Here is a 21,653-nt window from a genome sequence, read left to right on the forward strand (position 1 = left end):
CATTTCCTTTCATTTTATCTCCAGGTCCAAGGACGACCCTTCTCCTTTCCAGGAGAGTCCCAAAGTTAGGGCTGTCCTCTAGGGTTTGTATGGAATTTAATTGACAGCCCATAATGTCACCAGGCTCCATTTCTACTCTTTCTCAGACAGCTTCTTCCTTTTGAGACATCTGCAGTGGTTGGCACTTTTTACAGATGTGAAAGTAGATTTCTGAACACTCACATTATACTATACTGAATTCCAACTGTGATTGTGCATCTTTATGTAAATGCAGCTTAAAAAATTAACATTGTGCATGTGTATTTATGTGAGCCAGAGAATCAAGTGACAATATGGAGCCTAAAAACATGTTACTGCATGGTCACTTGGTGCTTTTCTTTGTTGGCTGCTTTAGCAGATAAGGCATCCCATTTGTTATAATCTGATTTGTACGTGCACAAAAGTAATGTTGCAAGAACACATCAAGCATTTGTCCACCAAGTTTGCTAATAGTAATTTTCTCTTCGCCACATTTTGTTTGAGGTCGTTCATCTTTTTTCTGCAACCCTCTGCGTCCCTCCTGATTTTTTTTGACAGTTTCCTAATCAATAGTATAATTTTCCATAGGCAATTTGACAGTTAAGAGCTTTTTTTGAGCTCATAATTTTCTTATTTCTTTTAATGAATTCCTTCATCGAAATACGAATCTTATGCTTCATAAAATGTGACTAATGCCTCAGTGAAGATATTTTGCTTCAGTTGGCACCAGTGGAAGCTAAATCAAACCCATTACCAAAGGTCAGACAAGCAATTCATTTCCAGTAATGCAACTGTTTAACATGCAGTACAATGATCTAAAAGAAAGACTTGAAAGACTTGCATTTGTACAGCACATCTCGCAAACTTGGGCTTTCCCAAAGCATATTTTGTTCACCTGAGGAAGGAGCAGTGCTCCGAAAGCTAGTGTTTGAAACAAACCTGTTGGACTTTAACCTGGTGTTGTAAGACTTCTTACTATATTTTGTTTAATAACTATAGTCATTGCTGTGATGTCAGAAACATTTGATCTATGGTATGGAACTGTTCCTGAGAATTATGTCACTTGGGCGAGATCTTCCGGCAGTTCACAGCGCACCAATGCTGCGGGTTTCCAAGCAGGGGGCGGAGTCAATGGAAAATCCCAGTGACAGCTGTGGAACCAGAAGATCCCGTGAAGGGTGGGCGGTCTCCCGCCACTGAGAAATAGGCCCCGGGGAGATCAGAGACTCTCGCCCTAAATCGGCTTTTGCAAGTTGTTGGTTGAAGAGATATGTACGTGACAATTAAAAAAGATTTTCCTTCTCTTCGCTGTCTAACCCAGGTCACGCTGGAATGGAAAATTGGTTGTGGAAGCTCCCATTAGTTGCTGCTACTTCCAGTATTTTGTACCAGGAATTGAGTCGATCTGCTCAAAAATCTGTAGGCGTATTCAAATGATGGAATAATTACAACACATAATGTATTTGCCACCATAGCAACGCTGGATGCAGGGCAGTAATTTGTTACTGGCACCCAGCATTGCTAAAAGCAAGAGGCAGGCAAGGATTTAAAATTTAATCCATTGCCTCGAGCTTTCATTTTTTTAATATACATTAGGCCGCTTTTTTTCCCCTAGTTTCAATATAACCAGGGCGCGAGAACAAAAGCAGCAGCATCGTCATATTTTATTGGAAGATTGGCAGGAAGTCCAGATAGACTGTAAACAAGTAAACATTCCGCAAATCTTTTGCCTCAGTTAGATCAATCAATCAGAAGCCCCTCTGAGGAAATTTGCCGGTACATTAAGTTTGTTTCATTTCACTGGTTAAAAAAAACCTCTTCAACTCCTGGACCAAATTCTTATTCTTTACAAAATATAATGGGCAGAATTTTCCTCCATGGTGGAATCCAGTCATACCCGTGCTGGGACAGAACTGTCCCTCCTATTTTAGTACAATCTATAATTTGAACATCATTCCTTTTTAATCCTTATGTACAAATCATTGATGCACACAGTGATCAGAGGCAGTCCCAGAACAGAATCTGCCCGATATCACTATTCGCTGTCAAACATCCCGAGAGTCTGTGACTTGTTGACCCGGCTTTTCCATGAACTGTAAGGAATGCTTTGCATGCCAATTATAGGCAGAATGTGCCACAAGTACAAAAATATTGGGGACGACAAATCAAAAAAGAACATTTGGCTGGATTTTAAAATCCTGATGTGTTGGAAGTCGGGATGTGGGGGTTCCTGGTAAGACGCAGGATACCCGGAAAAAGCCCCTCTGCTTTTTAACTCAACCACTACAATAACATATTACTTCCAGATTTCTCAATGTATTAATTTGAATGGTCATGATGAGACTCTCATGAGTTGAGTTTGACTCCAGTATTTAAAGGTTAATTGCAACTATCCAATTTGATGGTTTCTAGAGTTAGGAGCGGATGAGAGAAAAGTGACTGAAGATTGGAGTACACGTGCTCAAATTAGCTGTGCCTTGTTTGAGTATAGAACATAGAACATTACAGCGCAGTACAGGCCCTTCGGCCCTCGATGTTGCGCCGACCTGCGAAACCCTGCTTAAGCCCATCTACACTACTCCCTTATCGTCCACATGTCTATCCAATGACCATTTGAATGCCCCTAGTGTTGGTGAGTCCACTACTGTTGCAGGCAGGGCATTCCACACCCTTACTACTCTCTGAGTAAAGAACCTACCTCTGACATCTGTCCTATATCTATCTCCCCTCAATTTAAAGCTATGTCCCCTTGTGCTAGCCATCACCATCCGAGGAAAAAGGCTCTCACTGTCCACCCTATCTAATCCTCTAATCATCTTGTAAGCCTCAATTAAGTTACGTTTTAACCTTTTTCTCTTTAATGAAAACAGCCTTAAGTCCCTCAGCCTTTCCTCATAAGATCTTCTGTCCATACCAGGCAACATCCTGGTAAATCTCCTCTGCACCATTTCCAATGCTTCCACATCCTTCCTATAATGCGGCAACCAGAACTGCCGCAATACTCCAAATGCGGCCGCACCAGAGTTTCGTACAACTGCAACATGACCTCATGGCTCCGAAACTCAATTCCTCTACCAATAAAAGCTAACACACTGTACGCCTTCTTAACAACCCTCTCAACCTGGGTGGCAACTTTCAGGGATCTATGTACATGGACACCGAGATCTCACTGCTCGTCCACACTACCAAGAATCTTACCATTAGCCCAGTACTCTGTCTTCCTGTTATTCCTTCCAAAATGAATCACTTCACACTTTTATGCATTATACTCCATTTGCCACCTGTCAGCCCAGCTCTGCAGCTTATCTATGTCCCTCTGTAACTTGTAACATCCTTCTGCACTATCCACAACTCCACTGACTTTCGTGTCATCTGCAAATTTACTCACCCATCCTTCTACGCCCTCCTCCAGGTCATTTATAAAAATGACAAAGAGCAGTGGCCCCAAAACAGATCCTTGTGGTACACCACTAGTAACTGGACTCCAGGCTGAACATTTCCCATCAACTACCACCCTTTGTCTTCTTCCAGCTAGCCAATTTCTGATCCAAACTGCTAAATCACCCTGAATCCCATGCCTCCGTATTTTCTGCAATAGCCTACCATGGGGAACCTTATCAAACGCTTTACTGAAATCCATATATACCACATCAACTGCTTTACCCTCACCCACCTGTTTGGTCACCTTCTCAAAGAACTCAATAAGGTTTGTGAGGCACGACCTACCCTTCACAAAACCATGTTGACTATCTCTAATCAAATTATTTCTTTCCAGATGATTATACATCCTATCTCTTATAAACCTTTCCATTGCTTTGCCCACAACAGAAGTAAGGCTCACTGGTCTATAGTTACCAGGGTTGTCTCTACTCCCCTTCTTGAACAAGGGGACAACATTTGCTATCCTCCAGTCTTCTGGCACTATTCCTGTAGACAAAGATGACTTGAAGATCAAAGCCAGAGGCTCAGCAATCTCCTCCCTAGCTTCCCAGTGAATCCTAGGATAAATCCCATCCGGCCCAGGGGTCTTATCTATTTTAACACTTTCCAGAATCGCTAACACCTCCTCCTTATGAACCTCAAGAGTGGTGATGCTAGTGTTCACAGGGAGATACTGTTCCCTACTGAAGTTAGGAAGAAGCCTGCCAGTTAAACTAAGGTGGTGTGGTTGCTGTTAGCAGCTTATGTCGGCAGCTAGGGTGTGGTGCCACACTCATGGATCCAAAGCTGAAAGCAGCTTAATACATTGAGCAGGGAAGGACAGGTGCGTTTGTCAACACGTTCAATTACGCATCCTAATGTGAGTTGATATCATATCTTGCTCTTCACAAGCCTACTCCGGCACATCTTTCCCCATACTGACTTGATTTGCTGGTAAACATAGTCCTCTCCAGCTATGCACTTTCTCACAATCCTATATGGGCGGCATGGTAGCACAGTGGTTAGCATTGTTGCCTCAGCTCCCACATCCCAGGTTCGATTCCCGGCTTGGGTCACTGTCTGTGGAGTTTGCATGTTCTTCCCATGTCTGCGCAGGTTTCTTCTGGGCGCTCCGGTTTCCTCTCACAAGTCCCGAAAGATAAGCTGTTAGGTAATTTGAACATTCTGAATTTCCCCTCAGTGTACCCAAACAGGAGTCGATGTGTGGTGACTAGGGGATTTTCACAGTAGCTTCATTGTACTGTTAATGTAAGCCTACCTGTGACACTATTAAAGATATTATCCGCCCATCTGGCACTCACCCCACCTTTATGCACATAACCCTTCTCCCTCATCATCACCCTCAGAAGATGCTCCCAATCTGTCCTCTTAACACACGCCACCACTCTCACTCACACATCTCTTCTTTCCCTTCTTGGAGGGGAAGAGAATATGAGGGAGAGGCAGAGGACCTGAGGTGGCTGTCAGCCATCTTAGAAATGACAACTGCAGCGGAAGGGTCCCTGGATGAACAGAGTGTTGGCAATACTTGGGGAGGTAGGGGCCTTCCAAGGATCTGTGACCGAATTAAGGCCTGGATTTTCACCGAGTTGGGATGACTTGTGGTAGTAGTTTCAAAATCTCTAGTTTTGTGTGACTATCATTTTGTAGTTTGAATAACTATGTTCTTTAATGATCATCTTCTCACTGCCTAGCCCTGTCTACAATCTAACCAGCACAGCTAAGTGATTATCCCCATGATCAGTCTTCTCCAGGTCTTTGACACAAGCCTGTATCTCCGTACAAGAGGCGCTGAATTCTCTTCCTGCATTATCGTCTGACCATTAGGATTTGCAACTGTTGTCTTGTTGATTATTACAATCTGATTTTTATCTGATTCTCCATCTGTGGTGAATGTACATCATGTAATTCACACTGTATAGTATTGTGTCCTTGTGGGCTCTGTCTATGAGCCGTTGCACGGCTCTGCCCACAGGGGGAGATGAAGAGCTTGTACAGGGCTCCACCCTTGGCTCCGCCCATGGCTCCGCCCATGGCCTCTCCCACTACCGGATGTATAAAGTGCTTCAGCCTTGTGAGCCTGCCCTCAGTTCTTCTGGTCACAGGCAGGCTCAGTTGTAAGTCTATTAAAGCATCAGTTTACTTCCTATCGTGTCTCGAGTGAATTGATGGTCACATCACCATCTAAAGGTAGTTACGGGTAAATTCTGAATGAAAAGGACCAAATAGAGCCAGTGACAGCGGGTCTGGCTGATACAGTGCACGCAAATTTAATGGTCTGATAGAAGACCTGGAACTGGATTTCCATGATAATTGCATCCCATCTTTCCAACTCTTCTTCTAATTCACATATCTTTAATTCACAGTGAGAATGGTCAAGCCTCTTCACTTCCTTCAAACACTCCCTGAAAGCAGCCCGTGAGTCTCTCAATTCCAGTTTAAGGCATGCAATTTCTTTCTAAGCTTGAGCAAGTCCCTGCATAATCTTTTGTTCAAAGGGCTGTCCCATAAGCAGAGGCTATGCTATGACCCTGCTGTTGTAACACAATTGATGTACGAGCAGCCTCACGCTCCAGATTTTGAATCTGGAATTGAGATGCACGTACATTTTGTTCATTCTCTCTATGAATGCTCTCTAATTACTTTGAATGGAGTTATCTCTCATGTTCTAGCTGTTATGAATGGTCTCTAATCACTTTGAAAGTAGGGTCTGCTACCTGCATTGAATGCAGTTCTTTCTTTTGTTCCAATCTCAAAAAATTTCTGATCTTTGTTTCAGACAGGAACATCACTCCTGACAGCACAACAATATTCTTGTAAACTAAGAGATCCAGACCTTTTGATGACTTCCATATCTTACTATTACCTTTGTCAATCACTTCCTCACTTTTCCAGAAAAATGGCCCAGTTTAACTTGATACCGAGAAAAACAGGAAGGTTCTGCCTCATCTTAAAGTCTGTTCTTGTTAGTTTCCAAGCATGCAGCGTTAAGTGTTATTACTAATGTGCTCAATCTTAGTCTTGTCTCTGCCACAGGTAGCAATCTATAGGGGGTGGGATTCTCTGTCCTGCCAGCCCCGTTTTCCGGCGCAGTGCACCCCGCCAGCAGCAGAATCCTCCATTCCGGCAGCCGCCAGTGGGGTTTCCTATTGTGGCCTTCCCCCGCTGTCAGGAAACCTGTGGGCATGGATGCACTGTCGGCAAAGGGGAGGATCCCACCGACCGAGAATCCCACAGAAGAAGTTTGATTCATTTGAACTGAGATTTGTGAGGTTCACTTTTTTTTTTTAGCAATAACACCACCCCACCCCAATCATGGATATCACACCAAGTTCTGGACACTTGACCATATGCCAAGAATCTCTCTCTCTCACTCTCTCTCTCCCTCCAGTCAAGGTTTATTCTGTCAGCCTGAGAAGAGCACACATTTTCTATTCCTACCGCTTTAAGAATTTGTAATGTTGAAGTGTTAGCAATATGTATATAATTAAAAAAAGAACTTCTGAGTTCCAAATTACATTTTCAGCCTTTTGAACACATCTATTAATGAAGTACTTATACACTAATTGTCTCAATTAAGGCTGTCTACTTCACAAATCTAGTTTGTTTCCAATAATACTAGTTTAGTTTTTATTAAAATGGCCTCCATCAATTTTGCACAAAATGCAGAAGAACGTATTAATTCGAACTTCAAAATGATAGTCCCACTAAAACTAGGGACTTGAAGCTCCCAACACGTGGGGGGGCCTTCAAAAATGACAGGCGGGCCTTGGTTCCAGCATTTTCGACCCCATTCCTTGGCTTCCCAATTTTCACCAGGGCATTTTAAGGGTGCAGGCTGGATCAGGTCACGATCCCACGCCCTACGGATCTGGCCTGGCTGGCTTCATTGTGGGGATAGGGTTTCACACTTCCAAAATATTCATTAAGTTCGGCCAGATTTTTAAAGAACATCTCAGAGGTGTTGTGAACCATCGTGGGAATGAGGGAACCTTTTGGAAGACAAGTTCAATATGGCCTCTCATGCCCCCATGCCAAACTATCCCCTCCACCCACCACCATTGCACTTCATGCCTCCTATGCTAAGCTGTGGCATTGACATGCCCATTGACGCATTGAACCAATAAACTCTTTAGCGACAATAGGATGTGTAAAAAAAAAGCTTTAAAAATGTCATTCATATCTTTTGACCATGTTTTAAAAAGGCCAGCTTCCCATGTAGCAAGGTGTGCCTCTGCTGGTGCCTTGACCACATCACATTCCTCCTCCTTCTCAGAATCACCTGAAGAGTCTCTGCACCTGGTGGCTAGAATTGTGTGCTCCTGGTGCAGACACATGGTGGTCCCAATCGTTCATGAAATGGGGCGCAATGATGTTAGTAGGGCATCCCAATGTCATTGCGTTGCCTTGTGATATTTTGGTTGGTGGGTGCACATTGAGATCGGACGCCTGATATAATTCCAACCACAATTAATGGCGATTTTTAAGTGGCAGCACGAGTCACTCAGCTGGGCGGCTATGGTGATTTAAGGGCAACACAGAGTCACATGGCTTGGGGGACCAATGGGATGCAGTGTGGGTAATCACCTCAGTGGGTGGGGTCCTCGCTTCAGCAGTAGGCGACTAGGGCTACCATGCTGTACTCCTGTACAGTATTTATTATCTTTCTTTTGTGTTTCTAATGAAGTCTGTGGAAGTGCAACATTACAGCGACCTTCATGTTTTTAATGGATTCTACATCCAGAGTGGGTTTTGACCACAGGCAAAGGTGAGTAGTAAGAATTTTGCTTTGAGTGGTTTGGAGTTGGTTTATGGATAGTTTTTAGCATTTCTGACCTGGTGAACTCTGATTTCTTCGCATTTGTATTGGCCTTCTGCTCATAAGCCCCTTCAGTGCAGAAACCTGGGAGAAATCAACACCAAAATGGGGTTTGTGTACTGCGCCGGAGAGGCCTCCTCAGAAGAGGAGGGGAGGACTAGAAGGGAAAGGAGGCCAGTTGACCAAAGGCAGCATCCCAGAGTGGAACCTGTGAATCGGGCGATGCAGGTAGAAGGGATATGGGGCCAATGGGAAGTGGAAGGCAGAAGGTTCCGGAGAATGCACCATTATCCAGCGGTCAGATTCGACGGGCAGTGCTACTGCTACTTGGACATATCTTAGGTTCAGTGCCAAAGAAGGTTCATGTTTTTTCACCATTCCTAATCCAATGTCTGGGATGAAATAAAATAAAATGTTTGAAGGTTGAGGAATTATGTGTTATGCTGCAAGTTGCTTAACTGTGCATAATAGAGAGAGAATTTGCAGCATTTCTGTGGTGCAAATGTCAATTGAACAATATTGCAGCTCTCTGAGGCAGCTATCGGCCTTCACGGAGCTCATTGGAAACACCTGCCTGGACTGTCACTTCCCTTGGCATCTGCCCTCTTCCTGCCTTCCCTGGCAGCACTCAGCCTTTCAGAGCGTATGTGTCATGCTGGCTGGTGGTTAATTGGCCAGCATGAAATCGGGCTCCGGAACCGATTGCGACCGGAAGCTCATTTTCCCACCTGATTCCTGACTGCCGAGAGCGCATGCCCAACAGGCAGGAAATTCAGGCCAATGCCTTTTTATATCCATATAATTTTTCCAATCATCATGTTATGGATAGGAGGCGGTCAGTTCAAACTGCAGTTTTCCTCTGAACAACTGTCCAAAAAAAGGTGTTTTGAGTTTGTTTTCTTTTAAAGAATAAGCAAAGGGTCTTTTCCCAACCCCTCAGATTTTCTTTCCCCAACCCCTCAGATTTTGTGTGGTTCAATTTTACTAATAATCTCACAACAAACTCAAGTTAGAATTATCACATAAGATTAATTTATTTCACACATTCAAAATCCATGAAAAGGAGCATTCACAGCTTCCAATCTGCATTCACACAGTAAAGAGAGAGATAAAGAATTGGGGGATTACAGTACAGTGTCCAGAAAAAAATTGAATATTGGTTTACGTGAATTCCAGTCACAATTTCAGGATCCAATGAGGGAGTCCTTCATTTAGGCCTTTGATAGTCATCTGGCTGGCTGGTGTTGTAAGACTTGGTATTCAGGTGGTGTTGATGTGACAAGATGAAGTAGGCACCCAGAGATTGCGCCTGTTCTGTAGGCGATTGTATAAAATTTTCCAGTCGAGTCAGGTTAGATAGGCTACTATCCGACCTGGTCAGAACTTGCTGCTTTGTGACCTGCCAGCCGGATGTTAAACAGCAGACCGGCTTCACAGCTGAGAAAGTAAGAAGTCTTACAACACCAGGTTAACGTCCAACAGGTGTGTTTTGAATCACTAGCTTTCAGAGCGCAGCTCCTTCATCAGGAGACTCACCTAGCAAGCTAGAAATTCAAAAGAAACCTGTTGGACTTTAACCTGGTGTTGCAAGACGTCTTAGTGTGTCCACCCAAGTCCAACGCCGGCATCTCCACATCACGGCTGAGAAAGGTAATATTAAACTGTTCAAAAGGCCAGACTCTTCGTTCACTTGATCTTTCTTCTCCACAGCAACCTCAGCGAAGGATCTTGATCCAGAATCTGGAATTTGACTTTGTTTTTAGGACTTTATGGCCTAAAGTGCTCTTTTTTCCTTCTAACTTTTTCTGAATGACTATCAGGGTAAAACTAGTAGAATCATCCGAAGTTAGCAATTTTAACAGCTTTGTCAGATGGTTCCCAGCCCAGGTTAATTGTCCGGGGGAAGTTTGCGCTTCTGGACAATTGCTGGATGATTTCTTATGTGGGATATTCCCCAGCACTTCATTGGGCTACCTCCCTCCCCCCCCCCCCCCCCCCCCCCCCCCCCAAAATGTGACCCTGAGGAACCATAAAGTTATGAATCTCAATGTCTCAGCTATTAAAGGTTGAAAGTGGTGCCACACATGTTGACGGTCTGATTTTTTGGAAGCCATTATCTCCACAGATGGACTCCGCTAATATGGCTGAATTATCAAATGCAAATGAAATTCCTGTAGTTCCCTTTGAAATTGACCTGTACAGCCCCAAGTCTTCTGTTAGAAGCTCCTAAGGCATAACGATGTGTGACATTCCTGAAACTGAGAAAATAATGATTTTGTCAACTATCTTAATTATCTTTGTTCAGCAGAAAAATACAGTATAAAAATAAGAAATAAGGATAAAGCTTCTTAATATCTACAGGGTTGGGTTTCTCTTACTTATTGGAGAAACCCAACAATTAATTTTTACATCTAAACTAAAGAAAAAATGAATCTTTGTGATTAAATTTGTAATTCCAAACTTAAAACTTTATTCTCAAAAAACATCATTCACAGTATCACTTTGACGGTAAAATGATGTGCCTCCATTTCAGGCCTCCTCATAGATCTGGTATTCATCACTCAGACTCTTTTAGTAAATGCATCTACTTGCAGAGTGACAGGTTTCTTTCTGTTGTGACACAACAGACTTGTCTCCTTGCATGCCACCTCTTTGAATTTGATGAAAATCTTCTCATGTGACTCTGACCACTGGTGCTCACCATCTCTTGAAGCTCATGTAGCTTTGCTTTGTGTTCTGCCGCATGAGGTATGAAATAACTCATACTAGGCCAAGACAAGGAAACCTGTCAGCTCTTCTTTGTCCCTTGGAGCCTCCATCTCAGATATATGGCAGCAACGTTTTCAGGACTTACGCTGTCTAGTGGGCACAACATTCCACAGAACTGGTATTCTGACACTTTCCAATGCATTTTGTGATTTGTCTGTGTTTGGCTTGATTACAGCTTTCCTGGTTCTTTCCATGGTTTAATGCGACTCGGTAACATAGTCAGCCAGCAACATTGTGAGTTTGCCCTTTGCAATCAGAGCTAAGCAGATCTTGTGGCACACTGGTCGTGCCCCCTACCTCTGGAACAGAAGTTCTATGCCAGGACTTGTTGGCCATGGAAGGAGTGTTCATAACGCAGTTCAATGGGCTGATAATCAGCTCGGGTCTCCTTCCACCACTTCTCCATTATTCCCTGAAGGGAAAAGCAGTGTGTGTGAAGGTACACTAAAAAAATAATCTGTTTTTTGGTACATCAAGTTTCACAGAGCTCCAAATGAGCTGACCTACCAGCCTTTTATCTGCTTCCTTGAATTAACACATATTGTGTCAAGAAATTGGCAACAGGCTCACCTGGTTCCTGACTCAGACTTTGAAAATCACATTGGTGGATCCAGTAGTTTGACTTTGATTGAAGATTTCTGCTGAATTTCTAATTTTGTTCGGGTCTTTACTATCATCCTCACTCATTTCCCAGCTATTGAAAAGATCGAAACATGTCTCTCTTGCCCACAAAAGGATGTAGCTAACTCTTTCTTCATCACCAGTGCCTTTTGTAAAACAGAATGTCAATCTTCACTTTGGTCTAAATTCCTCAAATGCCTCCAGAACATCATTGGCCTGCCAATTTGTGGCTGGAGTTGTGTGCTCATTGATAAATCAATGGCTATCTTATTTTTGCACAAGTCACTCCATTTTTCTCTCTCTACCTGGCAGTCATTTAGGTTGATTTTTCTCAATTTAATTCAGCATTAAATCCGTTTAAAATGTTTGGATTTTGCACACAGATGCCTGCTGTTACCATGTTATGTCTTGTGGATTCGAGCAGTCTGAAATAATCACACATTTAGGCACAACACTGGAGCTTTCATTTACTTACTTCTTGCAGCTCTCCATGTGGCTGGTGGGAATGATGCAATGTTAGTTTAGTCAGTGCATAGAATGTAGTGCAGTAGTGAATTATGTGGTATCCTGAATACTTAAGTATATATTCACGTTACAAACTCTTCTAGAATAAAATGTACAATATAGTGGCAAGCATGGTCGACATCTAGTTAGTCAATCGTTACTTGGGAAGCATTTGCACACTAGAATTCACCATAGTATCCAAGGTATAGGGAAGGGGCAGAAACAACTGCCAACGTACCCTCTCCTGCTTGCTGGCCAGTGAGCTGTGCTGAAAAGTGTACATACGCAGTGATTGTGGAAATTCTTCTCACGGTGTGACTCTTTGCCATGGTCTAAGTTCACACAAGAAAACTGGCCATTTGGCAACGTAATAATAATAATAATAATCGCTTATTGTCACACGTAGGCTTCAATGAAGTTACTGTGAAAAGCTGCTAGTCGCCACATTCCGGCGCCTGTTCGGGGAGGCTGGTACGGGAATTGAACCCGCGCTGCTGCCTTATTCTGCATTACAAGGCAGCAATTTAGTCCAGTGTGCTAAACCAGCCCCTAAACGTGCCAATGGACTGGTGTTCTCTGTGGAATTAACTACACCCTACCCTCCTCCAGCCCCTTGTCAAATGATGTGGCGAAAATTGGGGGAACTGCCTCACGGCCATAATACACCATGAGTAACATCATAAAATGCTACTACCCTGCAGTAATGGATACACAGGAAAAAAATAAATACAGCGAATTACACTATAAATAATATACCATTATGGAACTTAGCCTATTCCTTTCGAGTGATACCACGTTCATTAAAGGATATCAATCTTCACACTCTGAAATTTAGATGATGTAAATGTCATATTAGTGTCTTCACATTTGTGAGCCTGTGTGTGCAGGGCATATGGCACAAATGAATGGGCAGCAATGTGGTGTCTCCAAAACTCTACCAACATGTGTAAACTTTGTACTGAGCAAAAATTGCCTGCTTAATTATCTGCCCCTAATCATTCCACATTCACCCAACCATTTACCAATCCTTCAGAGCTCAATACTCTGAAGCAGGTGGTTCCAGAAACAAAGATGCAAGAAGTCGAAAGGTTTATAAAAAATACCATATCATGTCCTCAAAAGTTCATTTTCATCTCCTGAATAAGGATAGTTTTATGTTATCCTGACTGTAGAATTAGACCGCTTCAAGTTTCCGGTTTACCATTGGGCTGTAACTTCCTCGAGTGGCAATCAGCGTTGGATTGCCATTCCATGCCCAATTACTTACATGAAGTGTTTTTTTGATGCTATCTCACCTGACCTTCCAACTCGTGCTGGGAGAGTTGTAGGCAGTGCAACTCATCACCGAGACCAGGTGTCTAAATCCAGCACTGTCGGAGTGAAGGAGAATATGGCTTTACTGCACTACTCTGATTTATGTTTAAAGGTTCTTGACAGGACCAATAGGTAAATGGATAGGATTTGGGGCTGGGGGGAATTGAACGTTGGGGGAATGACTGTAGGTTGCGGGGGTTTGGGCTTCAGTGGGGATTGGGTGTGGGTTGGGCCATGAGGGTGGGGTTTCCCATGGAGTGGAAGGAATCCCCATGGGTCAGGCGTGTGGGGTGAGTCCTGTGGAGAATAAGTGCATATATGTACAATACTTGCCCAGAGATTAGAGGTTTTAATCTGTCTAACTTTTTCTGTGCAACTATTGGTGTAATCCTATCAGAACCATCCAAAGTTTGCAATTTACATTGCATTTTTGGATGGTTTCCAGTGCAGGAAAATAGCCCAGAAGAAGTTTGTACTTTGGCAATTACTGTGCAAACCCTTATCCAAAATGTTCCGAGAGGGGTTTCTCAGCACATCTTTGGGGTAGCCGCCCGATTCAATGCTGGGGAACTCAGAAGTTTTGGCCCATTATTGCAAAATGTTTTCAATAAATCAAATGCAAGAATTGCTAGACACATCTGTGCTAAAACCATGAAAGAGTTTGATATATTATTGTTGAGAAAACTGAAAACACGTTGAGCGTGATCTAACAGAAACATTTCTAAGGGCACAATTTAGCTAATTGGGAACAAACTCCCAGTGCTCACAGCGCTGCGAAAAACAACGCTATCGAACAGCATTCAGGTTGGGTAGGGGGCCTCAGTGGGAAATGTGCGGCTGATACTGTACATAGTCCGGTTTTCAGCACTGAGAGCTCTACTCAGTGTAGCGAGAGATTGGGCGCCACTCGGCCCGACCTTTAGAACCCCCGACGTGACCTCCAACTCCCCCAAGCCACAACTCGCTATGGGATGGGGGAGGGAGGGTGGGGGGGGGGATGCTTTTGATTTGAACTTGTTAGATTTATGACTGAAATGAAACAACTGGAAAGAAGAAGTTACACCTGCCATGGTGAACAAGTGTCAGTACATGCTGTTAATGCACCCTGGGAGGTTCGCAGTCAATTCCAGCCCCACTTGACCTGGAGTTGCAACACAATTGAATTATTCTTAGAAATATATACAAATGGCGGGATTCTTTCAGCCCAGGGCTGGGCTGCAGAATCCCCACGACCGGAGCGAATCGCAGCATGCCTCCCCGACGCCAGCATCCAATTTTCCACAGAGTGGAGAATCAGCGCTGGCGTGGTTGGCGTGCCGCCAGTCGGGGTTCACTCTACGCGGCCGGCCCACCGATGCTCTGCCCGGGATGGACCGAGCGACCGTCGTAAAAAACCAGAGTCCCGCCGACGCCATCCACACCTGCTCTCAGCCGACGGGAACCCGGCATGGAGCGGTCGGGGGCGGCCTGTGGGGGGGGGGGGGGGGGCCTCCGGCCCCAGGGGGGGCCTTCGAGGTGGCCTGGCCCACGATCGGGGCCCACCAATCTGCAGGCCGGCCTTGCTAGCTGCGGCCCTGTTTTCTTCTGCGCCGGCCCCTGTAGTCCTGCGCCATGTTGCTTCGGGGCTGGCATGTTGAAGGAATCCACTGAGCATGCACGGATCCCGCAGTGCCCAGTTCACACCGGGATCAGCAGCTGGAGCAGTGTGAACCACTCCAGTGCCACACTGCACCCTGTAGGGGCCAGAATTGCTGATCCTGACGGTGTTTCCGATGATGTCAACACTTAGCCTCCAGATCACAGAATCCGGCCCAAAGTCTTTGGCCCTTGGCTGCCCAATAATTACAGTCACCAAGTTTGTAAATTTAAGTACAATTACTTTCTATTTATAACAAGATTTATTTCAATAATGAAATATGCAGCAAATGCAACTGGTTAACTATTATCTAATTCCTATTTCCCCACTTTAACTTGCTCCCCCACTCTCTGCGTGCACATACAGACACAAGACAGATAAACACCGAGGGGAGGAGAAGGGCATAAAAAAATTATAAGTAAAAGATAAGAGAATCACCCCCTGTTATCGGGCAGAATGTGACCTTTGGTCAGTTGGCCAATCAACTGATCCAAGCCTATCCATTTCTCTCGGGGCTGAAAAGTCTGCAGTCCCTGTTCAAACTAGCAGAGCATTCTCGACTGTAACATCTGCATTCCTCAGTCCTCTCTGCTGCTTGCCTTGAAGATACATGTCCATTAATCATCCGCGGATCAAAAATGATAACAGCAAAATAAAAGAAAGAGGAAATAAGGGAATACGCAGGGAGGACACTTATAATGCAGAGAGTTAAAGAAGAAAATAAATGCAGGTGGGTCAGGAACCCAGAGGAAGCCACCAATTTCCAAATTAAACTCGTGAACATTTGTCAGCACACAGGAAACCCAGAGGGACACATCTGCGATTAAAATACCTCAAAAGACATTTGACTGCATCTTTAACATTGGTTTCTGGGTTAAACTGCCTGCACACAGATTTCCCATAAAGTCTGAAACTCACCATGTTGAATAAGCCAAGAGGCCAGCAAGAATTGATAGGGTTGAGAAATTGGCAAGGCATTAAATTCTGAAATCTGACAGCTACTTTGTTGTCGAGATTAAAGGTATTTATCCACAGGACTAGTTCTGAGAGCGTGCTTTCAATGCAGTGATTTCAAAGACTTTACAGGTAATTTCTGCTGCCTTGGAGTTTGTGCCTTTGATCTGCACTTGCCTGCTGTTATTATTATCAATAGCTTGGAAGCAGCTCATGAAAAAGGGACAGCAACAGAAGCAACGCCACCAGAAGCAGGGGAAGCACCAAAGTAGGAGCAAATGCTGCCTTCTCCTCACCCAACTGCCACTTCACAGGATGGAGGGATGAACACAGAGCTCTAGCCCAGAGACATGCCTGCAGAATGGCACACAGATAGAGGATTAGTTTATGGACATGATGAAGCAGCAGTGCCTTAGGAGGCTCAGATTTTCACAGAAAGTTGTTTATTACGTTTGCAGCCACCTGGAACAAGAGCTCCCTGCAGTGAACCAGGTGATCAAGTGTTTTGCCACTCACGGGTTCTTCATCCCCAACTCATTGTGAGATTCTGTTCATGACATCTAGAGAATCTCACAATCTGCTACACCCAAGTGACGGCTGCCAAATTTATCAGGGCTGCCACATAAGCCCACTTCACCTCCGACGAGGCCAGCCAGCATGAGAAGGCCCTCAGGTTTACTCCAATGGTTAAATTCCCACATGTACAGGGAGTCATAGATTTCACTCCGGTGGCAATCATCGTGCACTCCGATCAGCCATCGGTATTTAGCAATCAAAATGGATTCCATTCCATTAATGCTTACCTGGTACGCAACCACCAAAAGACCTTCATGCCAATGCAAGGTGCCAAGAAAGCTGCCACAAGGTGTAATGTCTAAGGACATGGTTGACAACCCCTCCAGGGGTAATGGGGGAAGCTCCGTCACTCCAGTTGCTATCTGTCAATTGTCTGTTATAGAACGGTTCCATTCTGTCCCTCACCACAGTCTTGTGAAATAATAATAATCTTTATTGTCACAAGTAGGCTTACATTAACGCTGCAATGAAGTTACTGTGAAAAGCCCCTAGTCACCACATTCCGGTGCCTGTTCAGGTACACAGAGGGAGAATTCAGAATGTCCAATTCACCAAACAGCACATCTTTCGGGACTTGTGGGAGGAAACCGGAGCACCAGGAGGAAACCCACGCAGACAATGGGAGAGCGCGCAGACTCCACACAGTGACCCAAGCCAGGAATTAAACCTGGGACCTTGGAGCTGTGAAGCAACAGTGCTAACTACTATGGTACCGTGATGCCTGAGGTCTCAACAATCAACTTTCCACCATCATGACATCTCCCCACTCCAATTGTTCCCAAAACCCGCAAGTGGGATTCTAATTTTGTAGCTCAGTTAAAGAGCTATGGAGAAACCCATTCCATAAACGTTCAGGTTCTAGACCCACTGCCAGCCTCCTCCACTCTCAGTGGGTTCAAACGCTAAAATTCAGCTCTTAGTATCTTTTATGTCTTCAGAATGTCCCAAAGGACTTTGTATCTAATCTAAACAAATTTAAGGAGGAGGTAGATGAGTTTTTAATTAGTAGAGGGACGAAGGACTATGAGGAGCAGTCAAGAAGGTGGATATGAGGCCGAGGTGAGATCAACCATGACCGTATTGAATGACAGAGCAGGCTAGAGGGGCTGAATTGCCCACTCATTCTCCATAGTTCATATGTTAAATGTATTTTTTAAGAGTGCAGAAACGTGATATCGCTAAATTGCTGCTCTATAGGAGTCAATTTGCACAAAATCTAGTCTCCCAAGCAGTGAATGACCAGACAATCTATATTGGCTGAGGGTTCAAAATTTGGCCATGACATTGGGATCCTTTACACCTACCTAAATAGCAACAGTAACCTGCATTTATATAGTACCTTTTTAATGAAGGAAAACGAGTGGTATGGTGGAGCAGTGGGTAACACTGCTGTCTCACGGTGCTGAGGGCCACGTGGAGTTTGCACATTCTCCCCATGTCTGCCTGAGTCTCACCCCACAATACAAATGTGTTGGGTAGGTGGATTGGCCACTTAATTGGAAAAATTAATGTGGGAAAACATTGAGCGACTTCACATAGTGAGACAAATATCATCAGTTTAACAGTTAATCTGGAAGTTGGTAGCTTTTCAACTTCCTACAAGGGTAAAACTGCAATTGCAGATTGGCCACCTAGAATTAAACCCAGCCAATAACTATTTCCATTATTTTCAACAGAAATGAAAATCACATAGGGCGAGATCGTCCGGCAGGTCTTTGGCCCCGCCAATGGTGGATCCCCGCCATGGGTTTCCCGGCAGTTTGGGGTGGAATCAATGGGAAATCCCATTGACGGCAGGAGGAACCAGAAAATCCCACTGCAGAGAAACCCACCACAAGGAGACCAGAGAATCTCGCCTACTGCCTCTAAAAATCCAAAGATGTGCAGGTTAGGTGGATTGGCCATGATAAATTACCCTTAGTGTCCAAAATTGCCCTTAGTGTTGGGTGGGGTTACTGGGTTATGGGGATAGGGTGGAGGTGTTGACCTTGGGTAGGGTGCTCTTTCCAAGAGCCGGTGCAGACTCGATGGGCCAAATGGCCTCCTGCTGCACTGTAAATTCTATGATAAAACCGGTGATTGAATTGCTGAGATGTTGAGTTAAAGATTTCTGACAATACATCACTGTAATGCTCCAGTTTAATCATGGGGCTTGAACCCAGAACCTTCTGACTCGAAAAAGATGCCTTCACTGTAGACCAAGTCGATCTTCTACTCATAGATTAATTATGTTAATTAAATTAAACCAAGTGTGATTTGTTTTAATGTGAAGCTGAAGAGCATAAATGAATGATGCCATTAATTCTGACTCATCACGATATGAATAAAGTCAATGAAACATTCACAGTTGATGTCGTGCCAGGCAGTCCATTAGCCTTTCTTATTCACACTGTTGTGGCCAGTTTGTAAGTAAAGGAGTGGAACGGGTGTGGCTGTCTCAGGAGAGGATGTGAGCAGCACATGAACTACTTAATTAAAAGGAAGTAATAGAAGCGCAAGTTCTCGAGAGTTTGGAGGATTGCAGTGATCGCCTTGTACATAACACATTTCTCACAGATTCTCTGACTTGCACCTTAATAGATATTGAACATCGTTGCAACTAGTAGAACCACAAAAGTTAATTAATATCCAGATTACTGAGCCATGAGCTAAGTGGCATTGGGATAATAAAATGAAAGATAAATGCGTGGTTGAAAGGAATGGATTTGAGTTCACGGGGTATTGGCACCAGTACTGGGGAAAGAGAAAACTGCTGCGAAGCAACAGTGCTAACCACTGTACTACTGTGCCGCCCATTTCATGGAAAATTAAAAAAATCAACATGTAAGGAGAAGGTAGGAGATCAGGTTAATAATGAGGCTAATTGTTACCAGATAATGAAAGGAAGGGACAGAAAGTGCGAATGTCATAATACACCAGGGTACAAGAGTAGGGAAAATTAATAATAGGACAAACTGAAAGGCTTTGTACCTGGATGCGCGTAGCATTTTGAATAAAATGAATAAGTTAACAGGTAGACCTTGAGACATCAAAGCCAGTGTAGAAAGACTCTACAAATAGAGTCAATGGGGTATGATTTGGTGGTGATTACTAAGACATGTTTACAAGAAGACCAGGTCGGTGGTTGAACATCCAAGGGTACTTGGTATTTTAAAGGACAGACAGGAAAGAAAAGGAGGTGGTGTACTTTTGATAGCAAATGAAAGGATCAGTGCTGTAGTGAAAATTATAAAAGCACTGGCGATCAAGATGTGAAATCACTCTGGGTAGAAATAAGAAATAGCAAGGAAAGAAGTCCCTGGTGGGAGTAATCTGTAGGTCCCCTAATAGTAGCTCCACAGTAGGGCACACTGTAAACCAGGAAATATTCGGGCTTGTTAGAAAGGTACAATAATAATCGATTTACTATCCTTACAGACTGGGTTAATCAAATTGACAAGAATAGCCTCGAAGGAGAGTTCATAGAGTGTATGAGAGGTTTGTTTCTTGGAACAATGAGTTGTCGAATCAACTAGGGAGCGGGCTGTTTTGGATTTAGTATTGTGCAATGAAGGGTAATACGATAGCGTAGTGGTGAGCACTGTTGCCTCACAGCGCTGAGGACCCGGATTTGACACTGCCCCGGGTCAATCTCTCATGTGGAGTTTGCACATTCTTCCACTCCCACAACCCAAAGATGTGCAGCGTAGGTGGATTGGCCACGCAAAATTGCCCCTTAATTGGAAAAAAAAATTGGGTACTTTAAAGTAAAAAAACAGCAGTGTGTAATGAGATGGCGTTTGTCCCTTTTGGCTCAGGAAGTGATGTAATGCGATGTTGTATTTTAGTGCCCAATCAACTAAATAGAAGAACAGAAATTAACTGAGGGATAAATTAAAAAGGGCCGCTCCTAAAACACAAATGGAGCCCAGCCCAGAAAGAACAAAGAGGATCGTAAACTTAAAAACATTAACTCAAAATGTGAAAACTGGGGTCGATGAAACAGTTCAACCCCTGAGGTGGCTACCGAGCACGGAAGGCTGTAATGAGATGTAGAGTGGGAAACAGAGAAGCAGCAGGTATGAGACAGAACACACCACAGTAAAGTTACATCCATTTATCTAATGTTCTTGAGTGTCATTCTTCAAATACATAATAAAACCGGTGATGAGGATAATGGATGTGTACTTGCTCTACCATTCGGAAGAAGTAGTTAAGCAACGAGAAGTCAGAAAATAATTTTTTCACATGTGCGTGCCACATGTCTATTGAGAAAATCAGTTGGCTCGTGTGGACGTGAGTGTGGTGAATAATACTGTATTGTAATTCACACTGTATTGCATTGCATTATATTATGTCCTTGTGGGCTCTGTATGTGAGCTGTTGCGCGGCTCTGCCCATAGGGGGAGATGAGGAGCTTGTACAGGGCTCCACCCTTGGCTCCGCCCATGGCTCCGACCATGGCCCCTCCCACTACTGGAAGTATAAAGTGCTGCAGTCGTAATCCTGCTCTCAGTTCCTCTGGTCGCAGGCAGGCTCAGTTGTAAGACTATTAAAACCACAGTTTACTTCCAATCGTGTGTCTAGTGAATTGATGGTCACATAGTCTTAGAAAACTTGAAGAAAACTACTATGGAATCAGCCCTCAAACCTGACCGACTAGGACTCGACCCTCAGGCTGCAGAGGCGAAGGAAATCTTCCTACACTGGCTTTGGTGTTTCAAGGCCTACCTGGCTGAATCAAGCACGTCCAAGACTACAGAGGAGCAGAAACTCAGCCCACTGCACGCACGGGTGAGCCATCGTATCTCTATGCAACTCAATTGTACCACCTCATATACTGAGGCTCTAGCTATGCTCGACCGACTGTACGTGCGGCCGATTAACGAGGCCTATGCGTGGCATATTTTCAAGACCCACCGCCAGCGCCCCGCGGAGTCGCTAGAAGACTTTCTGCGCAATTTAAAAGCCCTTGCTCGGGACTGCAATTTTCAGGCTGTAACAGCCTCCCAGCATATGGAA

The 21,653-nt window shown here is 44.2% G+C and overlaps 1 protein-coding gene across 6 annotated transcripts in view; it reads left to right on the top strand.

The window, feature by feature from the left end:
- Window positions 1–21,653, top strand: part of LOC119975498 (SPHK1 interactor, AKAP domain containing) — a 545,083-nt gene that overhangs the window by 295,355 nt on the left and 228,075 nt on the right. For 3 of the 6 annotated variants that reach the window (XM_038815237.1, XM_038815241.1, XM_038815242.1), the window contains exon 2: window positions 5,826–5,877. The exons of the other annotated variants lie outside the window; for them this stretch is intronic. In XM_038815237.1, coding sequence (XP_038671165.1) covers window positions 5,826–5,877 — 52 coding nt within the window. The remainder of the gene's footprint in view (window positions 1–5,825; window positions 5,878–21,653) is intronic. 6 annotated transcript variants of the gene reach the window in all.

Source organism: Scyliorhinus canicula, chromosome 13 (assembly GCF_902713615.1).
Source record: "Scyliorhinus canicula chromosome 13, sScyCan1.1, whole genome shotgun sequence".
Classification (NCBI taxonomy): Eukaryota; Metazoa; Chordata; class Chondrichthyes; order Carcharhiniformes; family Scyliorhinidae; genus Scyliorhinus; species Scyliorhinus canicula.